This window comes from Ochotona curzoniae, unplaced genomic scaffold (assembly GCF_017591425.1).
Source record: "Ochotona curzoniae isolate NIBS_2020 unplaced genomic scaffold, NIBS_Ocur_1.0 scaffold_4506, whole genome shotgun sequence".
NCBI lineage: Eukaryota > Metazoa > Chordata > Mammalia > Lagomorpha > Ochotonidae > Ochotona > Ochotona curzoniae.
In genome coordinates this window covers 57,484,869-57,505,467 of record NW_024467119.1, presented here as the reverse complement: position 1 = coordinate 57,505,467, position 20,599 = coordinate 57,484,869, and the positions used below count along the sequence as shown (strand labels likewise).

The following is a 20,599-nucleotide window of genomic DNA, read 5'->3' as shown; positions in this document are numbered from 1 at the left end:
CTCAATTTCACCATAATCTTCATCCATTGGGTCTTCATATCTCAAGATAACCATTCATCAAAGCAATTACAGTTCGACATTTGTTACTTGTCCTTATATAAGAACCCTCTAAGTCCCTTATTTTTAAGAACTGACAGAATAGCTCCTTAGAATCACAACATAAGTTTTCAGCAGTCTGGGCATTCAGATCTGTACTTTGTTGAGTCATCTAGTAAAAGTTTCTAGCAGATTGACTCTTCCATGTCTATCAGATAATAATAATAGTTTTAGTTCTATTATTGCAAGTTATTAATGTGCTAGCTTTTGTTTCTAATAAAATGTCCCCTTGTATTGTCAGTTTGATGGGGAAGCATTACAAGTAGTGGTGAAGTTTATTGTCTAGCCCACATAATCCTCTTTAACTATACTTTAGCCCAACTACATTTTTAAAAAATATGTGGCTTTCTGAACAATCAAGTAGTTACTGTGTTACATATCTAGCTGTTTAGAAAGAAATGTTTGATATACCAAGAACATTCTTAATATAGCCACCTGTGAAGTAAAACTTCATGTGAGCCATAATTTTTAAAACACGATTTAGCTCTTTAATGTATGATATATTAATCAAAATTTAAAATTTACTGTTATAGCCTTTGTATGTGGAAGAAACTGAGAATGACTTTAAACATACGTAATTAATCAAAACCATTTCATCAATAGAAATAATCCAACTGAAAGCTCATAGTTCTCCATTAGTTCCCCCACCCACAGAAACACATATATATGATAGGACTACATCTCTGTATATATATATGTACTTATGCATATATATGTAGATATACACACACATAATTTCAGATATCTGAGCTACCAACAAATCTATCTGGGATTCAACAAATGTTTTTTTTTCTCTTAAACATGTCAACATAATTAAATTTTAAATATTTAAATACTAAATTGCAATATCTGCTTCCACAAGTATACATTTAGCCACTAATCCATTAGGAAATCAATATTCATTTACACATTTTGAGCAAATCTTTAATTAATATTTACTTTCTTCAAAATTACAGATTCTTTAATAGATTTTTAAAAGTATATTTATGAACAGAGTTCATATATAAAAGACAACAGAAGTAGCACTGCCACTTTCAGTAAATAAATTAGATTTTCTGGCTGCCTGGTACAAAAGTGTGGGTAAACACTATTTCCACATAATAAAATCTGTTGGATACTGCTTTTCACTAATTCTACAGCAGATCATGACACTGCTAACCTGATGAATTCTCCAACATCATGGACACTCTCTGGAGTGTGGTGGCACTCATCAAATGCCTGCTACAGCTGTGGTAATATTACAGATTCTTGTGAACTTTGGCAGTAGGACTGTGGTTACACTCCCCAACTTCCAATAGAAGTTAGAAGGATGTGGATTCTCTGAAGTTAAAATGCTATAAATGTGTACTGCCTCAGGTAGAGACACTCATTTGGCTTATGGGGAAAGGGGCCACTGTTTTCCTGAAATACAACTTTGCTCATGATAGTCTCAAGCCATTATCAAGTTTTATAAAAGTATTCATGTACTGCTAATGACAAAATACATGTAAATCAACATTTCAAACATCAATTTCTATAAATTATTCAATTTTGTGATAAAAATAATGCTGAACTCACATAATAAAGAAATTGTTCACAACTGAACAAGTTTGTAATGACTGTACCTGAATCTATCGCCGTAAGCACCAAGACAAAGTGCTCCTTTGCTTCCCGGTCAAGACTCTGTGTTACTTTTAGTTCTCCACTGGTTGAGAGAGTGAAAGCATTGTCTTCGTTTCCACCAAACAGAACATAGGAGAGTTTACTGTTAGATCCTTGATCATCATCTCTTGCCACCACCTATAAGAAAGAATAGTACATGCCACATTTGAGTAAAACTGTGCACATCAGGAAATGAAATGTGTCCACTAATAAAAGAGGAGGGGTCTCATTAAAATCTCCTACTATTTGGCTTCACATTTTCCATAAAATAGTATAAAATATTTTGTATTGCATGCACAGATACATTTCCATTAATACAACTAATGCACAACATTTTTGGAAACTTTCACAAAAATTTTGAAATAGCAGGAGTAGTTGGTAATATTTCATACAGTTACAACATTTTTGAGTGTGAAGGGAGAATAGCATTTGGAAAAAAATTTCAATGTATATGTCACTTTAATTCCTTATTGTGGCACATTTTACTTTTCTTAGGAATGCAAATGTAAAAATACACAAATGAGTACAACACATGTTGCACATGAGTGCAACACAATATACACCAATAATAATAAGGAAGCAATGTTGTAATGAATACATTCTCAGTATAATGTTTATAGTGAAATTTTTGTAGGCTCTGAAACTGAATATTTTTGGTAACTGTGAGGGAAATAATAGGATAAGCAGAAATTAAACAGGATTGGGCTTATCAATCAGGGTTTTACAATGAACATCATATTCGTTTCATTTAAATATACTGACCTGAAGAATTGTTCTGGGTAGTGTCTCCAAATTCTCAGGAACATTCACAGAATATGGAGAGAGCTCAAATACAGGAACAAAATCATTAATATCCAACAAAATAATGCTGACAGTGGAGGTATCAGTTCTAGGGGTACTGCCCCGATCTGTTGCCTGAACAGTCAGAAGGTAATTAGGAGTCTTCTCCCTATCCAAAGGTTTAGCCACAGTGATGGCACCTGTGACAGAATCAATGCGAAACTCCTGATTGGCATTACCACCAACGATACCATAGCGAATCTGCCCATTTGTGCCTTCATCTCCATCTACTGCAAACACTTGTATGATATCTGTCCCAGTAAGTGTATTTTCATTGATCTCCACTTTATATAAAGCCTGTGCGAAAACAGGATTGTTATCATTGATATCAAGTACCATAACTACAACCTCTGTAGAAGAAGACAGGGATGGTTGACCCTTGTCTGTAGCCACCACCGTGAGAGTATAATTGGAAACATCTTCTCTATCCAGTTCACCGGTCAGTCTCACTTCACCATCAATGGTCCCAATACTGAACTTGCTTCCCCAAGGGTTCAGCAGTGTATACTCAATATAGCTGTTTGGACCACTATCCGGGTCAGTCGCTTGAGCTTTGAAAACTACGGTGTCAATAGGTGTATTTTCTGGAATGTATGTCAATTTAGGGGAAAGAAATGTTGGTGGATTATCATTTACATCCAACAAAATGATGGAGACTTGAGCAGTGCTTGTGAATCTGGAGGCTGGGTGCTGTGCAAGGTCATGCACCTGAACAACCAAGTTGTAGAAGGACTGACTTTCCCGATCCAAAGCTTTCACAACTTTCAACACTCCATTGTTATCCACTGTGAACTGTCCAAGGCTATCTCCTGAAGCGATGCTATAGGCCAACTGGGAGTTGACACCTGAAGTTGAATAGAAAAAAAAACAATTAAACTCTGAAATGCTGCCTAACTAAACTGCATCAGAATGTCTGGCATGTAATTTTGCATGTTTGCTGTATCAAGCACCCATTTTACTTAGCTGCAGTTAACAACATTTGTAAAAAATACACACACAAGAACTCTTACTGTTAATTCGTAATCTGAAGAGATGTTTACAATCTGGTGGAAAATCTGATGTGTGTGTGTGTGTGTGTGTGTGTTGCTTGAAATTGGCCATATTGTTGAAATGTTCAATTACAAAAGTAAAGAGAAAAACATTCCAGAAAGCAGACACTGTTCCTTACATTTCTTTTCTTCTATCACGTAACTCCCGTGGGACCCACGCAACTTCAGTAATTTACCGAGGCCAACCTTAATTTTCAGAGAAAGCTAATAAAAATTGCTGATGTTTGGCATTAGTCATGGATGTTTTAAGTCTGCTTTTACATTTCTTGTAGGAACCAATATATAACTTTTAATTCCTATTAAGCATCTAGGCAAGAAATGATCTTTGAGGAAAATTTGTTTTCTTTCAAATCTTATTATAAATATTTAAAGTTTTAAAAAATTCTTAAGAAGAATCAATATCAATGAAATTATACATTAAGTCTCCAAACATGAATGCTCACACTGTTAAGGGCTACATTCATACGACATCTATTTTTTTGGAGGAATATGCATTGTCTCCTAATTTTTAAAAATCTAATTCCTGCTTTCAGAAACTGGTTGTAGCGATTCTTATACTATGGTGGAAAGAGTATAGTAGCCTGTTGTTTTAGTAAATAGCTAAGAGATAATTAACATATACAGTAAAATCAGAAAGAAAATGATTTTTGACCCCAGTCTAGTGTCTGCGTCACTGACCCGTGACGCCACATGCATTCTGTATTTTATCCTAAAGATGATGAGAATATTATATGTTGTGATTAGAAGTATATTGTATGCACAGGTAATCCATTGTTAGTAAGATTTTGACCTAGAGCATTAAGCAGTATCTGTCAGCATGAATTACATAGAATAGGTCCTGTATTCCTAAAATTAAATTATTCGTATTGGTTTCTGAATTGTATTTAACAGAAATGATGTGCATTCTTTGCCAAGAGTGTCCTAGGAAAATTTGATAATTCCCCTTTCCCCACCCTGCCCTCCTTTTTTATTGGGAAAACTTTCTGATTTTAATATTCTGTGAATACTTAAGTTTATTTTTGCCTTGCCTTGAACTCATCAACTCCCTATAAACAGAAATTTCAGTAACTAATAGAATCTTTTTTCTTGATTTTTTAAAAAAAAATTGTTGGAAGGCAAATTACAGAGAGAAGCAGAGACAGAGAAAAAGATATTTTATCCATTCGTTCACTGCCCAAATGGTCAAAACGGCTATAGCTTAGCCTATCCAAAGCCAGGAGCCAGGAGCCACGAGACAGGAGCTTCCTCCTGATCCCCTTTGCGGTTGCAGAGTCCCAAAGCATTGGTCATCCTCTGTTGCTTTCCAGGACACCAGCAAGAAGCTGGATGGGAATTGGACCAGCCGGAACAGGAACTGGTGCCCTTATGAGATGCCAGCAGATGGAGATAGAGGATTAGGCAGTTGAGTCTCTGGGCTCCAAATTTTCTTTTTCTTTTTTCTATTATGTAGACCTATCTTTTAAAAAATGTAACAATTACTGTTTTTCCATAACTTGCTGATCTTTGTCTAATGTTCTTTGCCTAAGTGTAAATGGAAAGGAAAATTATAAATGAAAATAACTTTGAAGTACTGGCTAATTGGCAAAAATATTGTAGTAAACAATGTTTGCGTTATTATTGATGAAGCATAGACTTCTTTCCTTCATTATGAATTACACTCTTTATTCTTTCAATTTTTTTATAAGGCAATTTACCAGTCAATGAAGCAGAGATAAACTTCACAATACTTAGCAGTTTTCTGAAAGGAGTTATATGAATTAATAAAGATAATGAGGTTACAAGTAAATTCTCAACAGGAGAGACATTTTAGAAACTGGATATGGGCCCGGCGCAGTGGCGCAAGTGGTTAAGTCCTCGCCTTGCACGCCCGGGATCCCTTATGGGCGCCGGTTCTAATCCCGGCAGCCCCGCTTCCCTTCCAGCTCCCTGTCTGTGGCCCGGGAAAGCAGTCAAGGACAGCCCAAAGCTTTGGGACCCTGCACCCGCGTGGGAGACCCTGAAGAGGCTCCTGGCTTCGGATTGGCATAGTATCGGCCGTTGCGCGCACTTGGGGAGTGAATCATCGGACGGAAGATCTTCCTCTCTGTCTCTCCTCTCTGTATATTCGCCTTTCCAATAAAAAAAAAATTAAAAAAAAAAGAAAGAAACTGGATATAACAAGACAAATAACATACTTCAAATTTTTTTCAAGAAATTCAGCAAGTTTCAGAGGATAAAATGTTCACCAATATTTATATACAAAGAAGTGGACTTGAGAAATGTTTATTGCTAAAGCTTTATTTTTATGATACATACATGTGTATACATGTACAAATTCCAGTCAACTTTAAAATTAGTTCTTAAGGAAATTTTTGTCATTTTCTTTGGCAAATTCCAGCAACAAATACTGACTCCCTATTTTTGAGGTCCAAACTCAAATGTAAGTGTTGTGGAGAAACACAGCTATGAAAACACCTCAATAAAAATACAAGAACAATTTAAAAATGGGTTCCAAGAAAGCATTTCTAAAATAAGATGAAAATTAAAAATACTACCTAAATTCCACACGGCTATTAAATGATGAGCTAGTATTATTACAAAAATCAACTGCAATGTGATAAACTGCAGTGATACAAATCTAGGATTTGTGTATACCATGTATGTTCCGTCTCTGATTAAACAACCAAGTGGCAGAGCCAAAGGAGAATATGATATCAACATTTTACAATGTTGTAAATAGAAGAATGGCTTCATGAATAATGGGAAAAAATTTTGGCAGAATGTATGGGTAGAGAAACTCTGAAATACTAAACTTTAAATTATAAAAAGACTGGTTTTGCAGTCATTCATAATGATAAATAAATTAGTTATCACTGTTCCAAATGAATTCAAGATACTAATGATTATCCTTGAGGAGAAAATAGATAAAAAGACAACCATTTTTCATAAACTGTGCGAATTAACCAAGAAATACTATTTCAGGAACTGAAACCTAACTGTGGCAATTATAAGCCTTAGATGCCATCTACTTTATGTTATAAAAAGCAAACTTCTAGGGCTATCAAGTTGATCAGCAGGCAAGCCTGCTATTGGCAGCATCCCATCCAGCTTCTTGATAATGGCTTGGGAAAAGCAGTGGAAGATGGTCTAAGTTTAGCTTTTTCTCCTGCCACCCATGTAGGAGATTCCAGTAAGGCTCTGGCTCATAGCTCCGGCCTGGCCCAACCCTCCCTTTTTCATACATCTGGAGGGTGAACCAGGAGAGAAATCTCTCTCTCTCTCAATCTCTCCATGTAATACCACCTTTCAAACACATACATAAATCTTAAAGCCAAAACAAAAACAAAGCAAAGGACTTTCCATTCCTAATAATTGTAATCAGTGACTTCTGATATATTCTATTTCTTTTTTTAAAAAGATTTATTTATTTTTAAACTGGAAAGGCAGAAGTCAAATACACACACACACACACACACACACACACACACAGAGGGATCATCTGTATACTGGTCTGTATACTGGTTCACTTCCCAGATGGCAACAAGATCCAGAGCTAATCCATGCCAAGGCCAGGAGTGAGGAGCTTCTGCTGTGTCTCCCATGTGGATGAAAGATTCCAAGGACCTGGGCCGTCAAGCAGGAAACTGGATGGGAAGTGGGGCAGCCAGGACATGAACCAGTACCTATATGGAATCCCAGAGCTTGCAGGCAGAGGATTAGCCAGTTGGGTTATTGTGCCAGTCGTAGATTTATTCTATTTCTAGAACTTATAAGTAAGCACATTAAAACTCAAAATTTTCCTCCACTAAAAAAGGTACTTATGTATTTACTTTCAAAGGCAGAATTGTAAGGGGTGGGTGGGGGGTGACATAGACATGTTCTATCTGCTGGATCATTCTCTGAAATGGTCACAATACCCAGAGTTGTGCCAGGCTGAAGCCAGGAGACAAGAGCTTCCTTCAGTCTCTCACATGGGTACAGGAATCTTCACACTTGGGCCATCTCTTCCTCCCTCCCTGGTGCAATAGCAGGGAACTGGTTTGGAAGTAAGGCGTCTGGGACTCCAACGGACTCACATATGGAATTCCAGCTTCCCAAGTACAGCTTAAACCTCTGTGTCATAATGCAAATCTAATTCATTTTGAAAAATCAAAACTAGGAGCATTTTCCTCTCTTCTACTTGCACTGAACATCTGAATCATGAAACACTAATGCATTATTATTAAATTCAAAAATTTTAGTCCTAAGTGTTGGAACTTGACCGGAGTTGCTTTTATGGCACACCAGACCTTATACATAAACCAGCTCACATTTGGAACATCTGTGTTCAATGTTCTGAAAGTCATTCAGTTACATGATTCTTCCTGGCAGTTTTATTGTGTGTGTATGGTTGTGTCACATATATATTTGGATTTAGGTCTTGTGAATTGTTTAGTTCCAGGAAGCATAGCACATAAAATGCAAGTAAATACAAAAAATAATAGAATGCATCGAAAAATCTTTGCATGCCATCCTTTGATAGAATGTGTGTACATTTATTTATAATCCATAGATGAAGCTTCATTGTTTGTATACAGAACCATCCCTTCCCAATTAACACACTGTTGCCGCACTGTGCAATGTTTCAGATTACATTCATTTTCAGACAGCAATTTGAATATGGCCACCAGTTCAAAAAAATGTGAACCCATTCGCAATTCAATTCAAGCATGGCACATTTATTCAGAAAAATTGCCATGATTTTACTATCAAAATATTCTTACATGACTAACATTTCTAAATGTATACGAATTTCAGAAGACCAAAAATAATTATTAAAATCAGAATGATTTCATGATATAGAAATTAGTTTTCCTCTACAGAATATTTGAAGTATATTTATGAAAACATCAAGATTTACTTTGTGAAATAGCAAATGGTTTGCTTGGTTATTATGAAATGATCATACCCTAAAATTTTAAAGGGCCAACTAAGATAATAGATAACAGAAATTGCTAAGCTCATTTTAAAAATAATATTTCATCAAAGAAGAATCAATAATCCTTCATCAAGACCCTTTCAGAGATTATTTAATTAAAGTCAAAATAATACTATTTGCATAATAATTTTGAGAACTATTTTATGTCAGTGAGCTAGCAACTTCTACAAACGAGGTGAGCTCTGGAGAATCTTATCACTATTCTTACAAACTATTCTTAAAAGCAGAAAGAATAGGAAATGTGCCTTACGCTTTAGGCCAAGGTGCAGGAAATCGCACAGATAAAGGTATTCAAAACTAAAACAATGGGAACAAGTAGCTTAAAACTTTACTTAACAAAACTAACAGAAAAATCCATGATATGTGACTTGGTTATTGCATGATGGTATTAATATGTTCCTGGAATATTAGAGCAGGCTTTAAGAAATTATTTTTTGTTGTCTTCTGGATCCTTAGATTCTAAGCTATGGATGTAGGTTACTCCAAAGAGGCATACACTTGTGTAAAACAGAAGATTTTCTTTAATATACAATAAAATGATTACAAAAAATATGGTGTGAAACTCTGTTCCAGTGAGAAAATGAGAAAGATCACAGGTACCCTACTGTAATAAAATAATAAGAATGCTCATAACCAGGAAATAGGTAAGTTAACTAACAGTTATGGAAATGGAGGCACTCTCAAAGAGATTAATCTTAATTGCAAGCAGTCTGTGGATCCAATGCACAGACTTGAGTAGAGGTCCAGCACACAGTATTCCAGGAAGTGGAACACCATTTCTTGTTAGTATGATTAGACAGCTGCCATTTGTTGCTAGCATGATTATGATGGAGGCACACTTAGTAGTACTAGTGTAACAGTCACATCTTTAGCAGCTACATACATATGTTCAATCTTTTTTAAAAAAAATTACTCATATAGTATTATTATTATTGTTATTCTTAACCATGTTATGGTTCCACATGCACAGGGATTTCCCTCTTCATCCTCCCCCATTTTCTACCCTCCACAGAAGAAACCTAAATCAAACAATGAGAAACCCAATGCTAAAATGAGAAGATCAAATCACTACCTATCAATATTAGCTCTGAATGTAAATGGACTAAGCTCATTAATCATAAATCATAAATTGGTGTACTGCATAGATGAGACACATCTCACTGACAAAGATATGTAGATACTAAAAGTAAAAGAATGGAAAAGAATATTCCAGGCTAATGGAAAGTAAAAATGAGCTGATAAAATCATTCTAACATCAGATAATAGAGACTTTGAAGTGAAAATCATTAAGAGATGAAGAAGGTATCACATTTTCATTAGGGATACATTCAGCAAGAAGAAATCCTGATAATAAATATTTATGCACCAAACGTCTGTGCTTACAGCTATGTGAAACAAATATTAGTGGATATAATGGGAGATCTTAACACCCCAATAATCTTAATGGACCGACTGACAAGACAGAAACTCATAAGGAAATTACAGAATTCACTCAGATAATAGAAAAAAAAGCACTTAATTGATATCTACATCATCTTTCATTCCACAGACTCAGAATATACTTTTTTTCATCAGCTTGTTAGATTTTCTCCAGGATTGATAACATCATAAGGCACAAAACATGGATTAGACAATTAAAAAAACTGAAATCATAACATGAATTCTCAATTATGGAAACTGGAGACCAACAAGCCAAAAGGCACCAGATGATATGCAAAGCATGTAGATGTTGAATGACATGCTGGTAGATGAACAATGGGGTACAGAAGAAATCAAAATTAAAATTAAAAAATAAATTGCTTGAAATGAATGAGGGTATCAAAATAACACACCAAAACTAATGAGACACAGTTGAGGCAGTGCTAAGAGGAAAGTTCATTTAAATCAACACTTATGTCAAGAATTTAGAGAAGTACCAAGTAAATGGGTTAACAATACATCAGAAGGAGCAAGAAAAATGACAACCAAATAATCCTAAGACTAACAGAAAAAAGGAAAATAATCAAAATAAAGGAGGAAATAAATAAAATAGAGACCAAAAGAACCATATATAAAATTAATGAATCAAAGAGTTGGTTCTTTGAGAAAATCAATAAAATAGATTCCCCACCAGCCCAATTAATCAAAAAGAAGGAAAATACAGATCAATATAAAAAGGGAAATATAACAACAGATACCTTTGACATAATAATCAGGAACCATTACAAGCAAATGTACACTAATTAACTGGAAGACCTAGAGGACATGGATAGATTTCTGGACACATAAAATCTACCAAAATTGAATCATGAAACAATTGAAAATCTAAATAGACCTATAACAAGGACAGGGATGGAATCAGTGATTCCTACAAAGAGAAGCCCTGGATCAGATGGCTTCACTGTTGAATTTTAGCAAACATTTCAAGAGGAACTTACCCCCAATTCTCCACTAGGTATTCAAAACAATAGAAAGGGAGGCAATGCCTCCAAACTCTCGCTATGAAGCCAACATCTCTGTAATACCAAAGCCAGGTACAGACACAGTAAAGAAAGAGAACTACAGACTGATAATCATGGTGAGCATTGATGCAAAAACCCCTTAACAAAATACTAACAGAAACCAAAAATACATCAGACAAAACATTCACCCATACCATGTGGATTTATCTCTGGCGTACAGGGCCAGTTTAACACACACAAATCAATAAATGTGATATACCACATCAACAAAATGAATAAAAACCAGATGATCGTCTCAATAGACACAAAGAAGGTAACTAACAAAATCCAACACAACTTCATGCTGAAAACTTAAAGCAAGATAGGCACTGAAGGAGTATTCTACAATACGATCAAAGAAATACACAAAATCCAATGCCAGCATCATACTGAACAGAGAAAAACTGGGAGCTTTTCCACTAAGATCTGGAGCTAGACAAAGATGCTCACATTTTACCATTGCATTTCAACATAATATTGGAAGTCTACATTAGAGCTACAAGAAAAAGAATTTAAAGGAATTCAAAATGAGATCAAGGAATTAAAATTATTCCTGTTCACAGATAAAATGATGCTTTGCATAGGATAACTGAAAAACTCAAGCAAAAAAGTTATGGAACTCATAGGATAGTTTTGCCGGGTAGAAAATGAATGACCATAAATTGATGGACCCAGTACACAACTCCATGGCTGAGAAATAACTTGTAACTTAAAACAGTGTAGAAGAGCCTTAAATACTATGGAATAAACCTGACCAAAGATGTCCAAGATTCTATGACCAAATACTTTTTTAAAAAAGATGTGGAAGACATTAAAAGATAGAGACATTTACCATAGGTAGCATCAACATCATAGAAATGTCCATATTGGGCCTGGCGCGGTGGCACAAGTGGTTAAGGTCCTCGCCTTGCACGCCCGGGATCCCATATGGGCGCCAGTTCTAATCCCGGCAGCCCTGCTTCCCTTCCAGCTCCCTGCCTGTGGCCCGGGAAGGCAGTCAAGGACAGCCCAAAGCTTTGGGACCCTGCACCCGCGTGGGAGACCTGGAAGAGGCTCCTGGCTTCGGACTGGCATAGCATCGACTGTTGCGCTCACTTGGGGAGTGAATCATCGGACGGAAGATCTTCCTCTCTGTCTCTCCTCTCTGTATATCCGCCTTTCCAATAAAGAAAATAAATCTTTAAAAAAAAAAGTCCATATTGCCAAAAGTAATATATAGATTCAGAGCATTCCCAATCAAAATCCCAACATTTTCTCTTCAGAGATGGAAAAGATAATAAAAAAAATTCATTTGGAAACACAAGAATCCACAAATAGACATATCCTGAAGAATAAAAAATAAAGCTGGATGAATCACGATTCCAAATCTCAAGACATATTACAGGGCGGTGGTCATCAAAATGGTCTAGTACAGGCACATAAATAGAATAGATCAATGGAACAGACTATGAACACCAGAAGTGAGCCCACACATGTATTAACCAATTAATCCTCAGCAAAAGAAACAAAAATAATCCAGGGGAAAAATAACAAATGCTGCTGTGATAATTGGGTATCAGTTTGCAGAGGTAATAAGCCACGTGCATCCCTCCAATAACAATCAGTTGCAAAGAGATCAAAGGCCCAAATCTGCACCCAGAATCCATCAAACTATTAGAGAAAAACATATTCCGCTACAAGATATAGGCATTGGTAAAGCTTTCTTAAAAAGTCACCCGAAGCAGTGTCAAACCAAAATAAAACTGGATTATAATAAACTAAGAAGCTTCTGTATAGTAAAAGAAATGATCAACAAAGTGACGAGGCAACTGACAGAATGGGAAAAATCTTTTCACATACAAACAATAGGCGACTTTTATCCAGAATGTACAAAGAGCTTCAGAAACTCAATGACAGTAAAACAAACCACACTGTTAAGAAATGGGCGAAGGAAATGAGCAGGCATTTTTCAAAAGGGCAAATTAAAATGCATACTAATTATAAGAAAAAAAATGCCTAGTTTACTTAGTCGTTAGGTAAATACAAATAAAAACCACATTGAGGTTTCACCTGTCTCTATGCAATTGGCCTAGATACAGTAATTTACTAACAACAATTGCCATTGAAGATGTGGGGAGAAATATATCCTGCTCCATTGTTGGTAGGACTTTAGGCTAATACAACCACTATTAAGATCAGTCTGCAGAGTGCTAAGACCTGTTGAAAATTGATCTACCTCATGACCCAACTATCACACTCCTGGAAATCTGCATATGAGAATGTGATCTGTAATACCACTTTTATAGCAGCACAATCCACAAGAACAAAGATCTGGAATTGGCCCTGATGCCTATTGAATGAGGAATGGATAAAGAAACTGGGACACATCTATTGCATGAAATAATACTCAGCCATTGAAGACAGTGAAGTTTCAGCATTTGCAACAAAATGGTCCCAGCTAGAGAACATTATGCTCAGTAAAATAAGCCAGTTCCAATGGAGAAATATCATATGTTCTCTCTGATGTAAGGCAACATTCATAAACATACAAAACTACTTTATAGCTTAATATACTATATATACTAGTATATAGTTTTATCTACTATATATACTACAGTATATATGTATATACTTTATAGTATATAGGTGAACATATATACACATATATTCTCATAGAGGAACCATATATAATGGAGACTAGTATACCAGGAAGTGAAACTATGGCAGAATACATCTCTGGACTAAAAGAAGGACTCCCAGTATAACCGCTAAATATACCTTAACAATAGAATACCAGATTTTTTATCATTGTATATACTCACAATGCCATTATTCATTTAAAATAATGGCCAGGGGTGGGGCAAATAAGGGAAGAAAGGGAACTGGATAGGGGAATTTCTAGATCTGCATAACCATGTCATGAAAATAAAAATAAAGACTATGAAAATGTTTTTACAAGAAATAGAAATGAAATCTATGAAAATTATACTATTGGTGAAAAATCTACTTAATCACACAGCTTAAATTAAATAAATTTGGGGTTGTTCATTAAACCAAAGTGTAAAACCTTTTTTTGGTCTTATTAGTATCTGTCAGAAACAGAAAATAGTTATAAATCTTAGTATTTTCTTTAAATTGCAGTCTTCATTTTGCTTTCCAATTTTATAACTTGTCAAGTAAAACAATATATGCAAACTTAAATATTTTCACTTATCTAACAAAGTGATAACACAATTTATCCTATTATTACTATATTAATAATGTATAAGATTGTCATTCATATAGAGGTAAAAGGGATGTTGAAACTATCCACTGACAAAATGCATGTTGTACTAAGGTATTAATAAAGAACTCACAAAATATAGATGTTTTAATTCTTCTACAATATCAATTGTAATTTCATTTCTAAAGATATACAAATGTTTGACAGATGAATATTGTAACCAACTGCAACATTTAATAAAGGTACAAGTGAGATTTTAATAAAGTTTTAAAGATTATATTAACAAAGTACTTACCATCATCTGCATCAGTGACATTAAACACAAGAACAGTAGATCCTAGAGGTAAATTCTCCATTAAAGAGGTGCTGTATGAATTCAAGCTGAAAACAGGTGGATTATCATTTACATCTAGTATATTGAAATAAACTCTGATGGTAGTAAATTGACCCCCACCATCTTCAGCTCGAACAGTGAGGATGTAATATTGCTGTACTTCATAATCTAATACACGAGTCAAATTAAAGACTCCAGTAACAGGGTTGAGGAAAAATATGCCATCTTCATCATCTTCATTCACAATGTAAGTAATTTCTCCATTCACTCCAGAATCATCATCTGTAGCTAAAATGGCTGCTACCAAGGAACCTATCAAAAAAATAGATTAATAGCCTAAGATTAGTGGAGTGTGGGTATCTGCAAGAAAACATTTAGTAAGATACCAAAAGCAATCTGTAATTTGTAAAATGTTAGTAGAAGCAAAGAAACAGACAGGTAGACAGGGCCCATTTGGTGGTTTGTATCCCAGTGCAATGTTGTTGTTCAAGATAGGTTAGGGCCAGAGTCAGGTGCTGGAATAGCAGTCTGAATCACCCACAAGAGTCACAAGAATGTATTCATGCTGAGCCTTCAGCAATGTTTTTCAGGGTTGACACTAACATGAAACTGAAATTTGGAGAAGTGGGGTGAAATCTAAGCATCCCAACCTGTTTCTTAACTATTAGACAAATTCTTACCAGTGTGAAGCAAAATATTTCCATTAGACCACAACTATGGGCCCACAGTGTATACAACACTCTACAGGTTTCTTCACTAGCACTGACAGAAATGTTTCTGTATGTCAATAATACATGTAGCTCTGGAACTGAAGTACAACTGACCAGGGAAATTAATTTTACTTCTGACAGTATTATTCCAACTTAGCACTGCTAATTCAAAAACTTGCTAACAAAAACTTAGTTTATTGGGCATATCTTGAGGCTCATTCCAAGTGTCAGGACTCCAAGCCAGAGTACAGGTTTATGCTCTAGTTATGATATTCCACAGTACATGAGCTCATCTTTTCCCTTTAGGTAAGAAACAGTGATGGTCTTAAATAACAGACTGATGGACTTACGACTGCTTATGAAGGCCTATACTATTGTAATAGAATGGATAAAATCAGTCAGGGGGGGTTGGAATTTGGAGGTCAGCAGAAATCCAAGACCCTACTGAATTGTACCATAAAACTCAATATGAAACAAACAAACAACTAATAATAATAAAAAGAAACCGTGGTGATAATTTCATGAAGGTCATGAGCAATTCATCCTAGCAAGTGAAGGAAAAACTACAGCGAGAAGCAGTGCTCTATAAATGTTTAACTCCCTTGTGAAAATAACTTTCCAGAAACATAGTACTTTTATGCAAAAATATTCCAAAAGTAATTCAAAACAAAATTTTAATTTTAGCTAAGAATTTCCAATAATAGCACTGAAGCATGTCTTCCGAGCACACACACGTACATATGCACACACACACACACAAAACCAAAAACCTTCTTATTGAGACTTATACTCAAGTACCACAGCATATTTTTAAGAGGTAATATGACAATACAAGATCCAGAGCCCAGTAAAATTTATTGAGCACCTGCTGATCCCCAAACTCTATGTTAGCAAATTCACACATATTTTCTTAATTAACTTTCACCTAATTTGACCAAGAATCATTGTTTTCACTTTACATTAGAGAGAACTGGAGCTCAGAGAAACAAAATCACTTGCCCTGGTCACATAGCTAGAAAGTGTCAGAAATAGCACTTATAGTTTGCTTTGCTTTGTCTACATGTTCATAAGAACATAATCATATCAGATATTTTCAAAATGGAAACAGTGTTGAGACAGTCATAAGAAAAGTAACAATTGGTTTCATAAACACTATCAGATGCATAAACATCTGTAACTAGTAATTAGATAAATGGATAACTTCATTTAGTCTAAAAAACCAGGAATTTGGTTGAGAATAACAGAAATGATTCATTCAAAGGATTTAAAAATTAGCACATATATTTTATAAATAACCGTATATGGAAAAAACTGGTTGCTAATTAGGAGCGTCAAGTCACAGCTGATAATCGTAGTCAAATGTGATGATTGTAAAATTATGATGTGGTACCTACCAGGGGTTGTATCTTCTGGAATGTCAAAAGAATACACAGGTCTGGAGAACTTTGGTGTGTGGTCATTCACATCACTGACGGTGATATTAATTCTCATGTCTGAGGACTGAAGCCCGTCATCAGCACGAACTAGCAATGAATATTTGGAGCGGCGCTCTCTGTCCAACCGCTTGGTTGCTATCAGATCTCCAGATTCAGGGTCAATGCGGAAGCTATCATCAGCTCCACTAATGATAGTGTAGGTGACAAGAGCATTTGCTCCCTAGGAGAAGAAAGCAGGCTTGTGAACTGATGCACGTGGTATAGTAACAGCTGTGCTCTTTAATCTATGAAACATTTGTGAAACTTCATAAGATAACTGAAGCCACAGTAAATAAAGGAACTGAAGGTGTGTACACTCAAATCTGTAAAACAGTGATAAGGGATGGAAAAAAAACTATGTTCATGAATTGAAAGAATCACTATTGCAAAAATGTCCATATATCCTAATGCAAACAACAATTTACTATCATAACTCTAATGACATTTCTTACAGACAGGAAGATAAATTCTAAAATTCACATATACTCACAAAGAACCTTGAATGCCAGAATAATATTGAAAGGAACACAGCTGGAAGTATATTTTCTATTTTCAAAATGCACTAGAAATCTACAGTAAAAAGAGGTATGGGACTGGCATATATGACCAATGGCACAGAATGCAATGCCCAAGAATAAAACTATGCACAATAGTCAACTGTTTGTCAAGGAGGGTAGCAAAGATACGTAATAGAGAATAACACAGTGTCTGTCATAAATGGTGCTGGGGAAATTGTGTATTCCATAAAAAAGAATTAAGCTGGATGCTTTCTTTACACTGCATATGAAAATAAGCTCAGCATTGATTAAAATCATAAACATAAAATCTGAAACCATAAGACTCCCAAAAGAAAACATAAGTCTTTTTTTTTTCCTTGATGATTTCTGAACTGTCAATGCATTCATGGATATGACACCAAGAGAAGTAGTGACACTGATGTCTGAAATGGTTTCATGAATATCACACAAAAACACAGCCAGCGAAAGCAAAAATACACAAGTGGAAACGTATCAAACCGAAAAGTTTCTGCATAGCAAAAGGTCCACAAAATAAAAAAATAACCTCAGCAAGAGGAGAGGACAGTTACAAAAGTCACACAGGTGTACATATCTACACATTCATACAAAAAGTATGCGTATGCACTAAATAGAATGTATTAAATATGTAAAATATCAATATAAGACATGTGTAAATACTTAAAATACATGCGAGTATATGTGAATATATAATATATGTGAATATATAAAATACATGTGAGTATAAATGAATATGAAACACATGAATACATAAAACAAAATATGATTTTTATTGTCTATATTCTCCATGTAAACACTACGGCATAAGCAGTATTAGGATTGTTGACTTAAAAACTATTTTTTATTTCAATATTTTTACATAAAATGAATTTCGCTTATAACATTATTAACCTCAAAAAATGTATTTACTAGAATATTCAGACTGAGAATATTCCAGAAATCTGTTAGGAAAAACACAACTAGATATAAGGATATATGACTGACATACTGAGAGACGATTCTGTTTTCAGTTCCCATACATCTCTTCCATCATAAATTGTACACATATTTTGCCCTTCACGCTCAAATTCGTAAAAGGATGCTTTCTCATAACTCAGGAGAAATAATTCCATTTCTCAAAAGTTACATTAAGTGGCATTTGCTTTTTGTCCCCCTGCATCCCCCAAGCCAACAGTGACATTAATAAAGGGGAAGCCTCAATGCACATTTTAATTCAATAATGGGAGAACTGAGCTTTACACACTACCCACATTTATCTTGTATATTCAGGTGCATATGGAGTATCTCACACAGCTATTGTAATTTTATAGTTTAATGAAACATTCAAGAAGATTTCAGACTGATAATCTGACCACATTCCATGTTATCTCTTCTATTTCACTAAGAATTCCATTAATCTAAGAAAGTAGTTCAGGTTCAAGGCAGTCATACTTAACAACGGCCTACTAAAAAGGTAAGTATTTGAAACTTGAGGAGAGCAATGAAATAAAAACATATTTAAAGGTATTTCACGACAGCTTTTAGTTTAAGATTCGCATAGGGTTATGAGAATTCTGGAAAGAAGCAAAGACACCGGACCATGTAGATAATTTTTTTTTCCTTTGAAATCAGCTGATGTGGTGAATTCATGGTACTAACAACCTTTTAAAAATGCCTGGCCAAGAGTTATGACGTAATTAGGTCTTCTGAAAAGTCTGTTTATTTATTTAATAACCAGACCATGCCACATCAGCAACACAAGAAACAAATGTTATGTTTCAGCTACAGTGCAGGAGAAATCATGCTGTTTAAAATGATCTACTCTCCTGAGGAACCACAGAGACAAAAGCACATGGAAGGAATTCTGAAACTAAATAGCTATATATTGCTAATGCATTTTATTACCTTAAGTAGTATTTTCATAAACAAATAAGATTCTATAAAACAAAGTTTGAGTGTTGTTGGCTATTGCTGGCATAATAGTTCTGTTTCTATAAGGAAATAAGGCACACAGACACAGCTTCTGCATGATGGATATCTTGATCCAACACATGTTTCAAAAGGTATATAAATTAAGCTCAAGATGTACACGCTGCTTTCTTTAGCTGTAGTTTTAACTACGGTTTATCCGCTAGCATTTTTCAAGAGTGTCCTGAACTCATTAACTGTTGTTATACGTGAATTAATTAAGAACATGTACTCAGGTACCCAAATAATTAAAAAACCAACACATTACTTCTTGATGATTATAGAATCTTAGCATTTACTTGCGTGTAAATTCAATGTAAAGAGTAAAATAAAACGCTTTGCTTTTCAAGGCTGAGTTGCTCTCATACTAGACAAGGAAAAAAGAACCATGATTTGGAAGAGAAAGACATTTCAAAAACATTCTTTCAATTCAACTAAGGAGCTGAGAATACAGTAGAAAATAGATAAGGTTTGCCTAAAAACATTAATATTAATTTATTAAAAGTAAGGGGAAAAAAGGAAAGACACAATTTCCAAATACCATGGCATAACCACTGGGTAGCCATTCCATTTGGCACAGCACCAAACAAATGTTAGTTTCACCTATCATGAACTGAAAGAGTCAGCAGTTATTAAAACACTAGTAAAGATTTTAAGATGCAATATATTCAACAATTAAAGCAAACATATAAGCTTCATCTTTTAAAAATAAGAGTTCCCCCTGAGTGGTCCTCAGAACCAGTAGAACAGTAAACCTTCGGAATTGGGGAGAGGAGCCTTCTCTAGTCCTTGCTTGGTTCCAACTTTGGGTCGTCACCCTCTTTGCAATGACCATTAGGGTTGCTCCAGAGCGCCTCCCCCCCCCCCCAAACACACACACAAGTTAGAATAGATAGGCAGATAACAAAAAGGAAAGCCTGATGAGATTAAACTCATACACACTTCACTATGGAGGACACGAAGATTAAGTACTCCTCAGCAAGGTATTGAGAATTCCGCTGCATAACAGCCCTCCTAAAGTGTCTCGCACCTCAATTGTTGAAATGTCATCGAAGTAGTCACAGAATGCGGTTAAGAACTTGCATACTCCATACTATGTCAGTTCCACAAAATTGTATATTGTTGCTGATGTTATGTTGGGGCTTGTAACTGACCAGGATTTTACTTTGTTTGCTCTAACACTGGACTAGAGAGGGTCTCCCCAAGAAGCTGTTGAACTTGTCTGGATGATGAGATGCTGGACTCTATGCTAGGTATAGGCTCACAGGGAAGGAATCTCAACTGAACTTGAACTGTGGACACACAACAAGGTGGAGGAATCCACCATGCGGG

The 20,599-nt window shown here is 35.3% G+C and overlaps 1 protein-coding gene across 3 annotated transcripts in view; it reads right to left on the bottom strand.

The window, feature by feature from the left end:
• The window catches only part of FAT4 (FAT atypical cadherin 4), a 156,046-nt gene that overhangs the window by 67,586 nt on the left and 67,861 nt on the right, over positions 1 to 20,599 (bottom strand). For all 3 annotated transcript variants that reach the window (XM_040966861.1, XM_040966860.1, XM_040966863.1), the window contains exons 3-6: positions 16,704 to 16,965; positions 14,561 to 14,911; positions 2,500 to 3,422; positions 1,701 to 1,875 (exon numbers count right to left, since the gene is read on the bottom strand). In XM_040966861.1, coding sequence (XP_040822795.1) covers positions 1,701 to 1,875; positions 2,500 to 3,422; positions 14,561 to 14,911; positions 16,704 to 16,965 — 1,711 coding nt within the window. The remainder of the gene's footprint in view (positions 1 to 1,700; positions 1,876 to 2,499; positions 3,423 to 14,560; positions 14,912 to 16,703; positions 16,966 to 20,599) is intronic.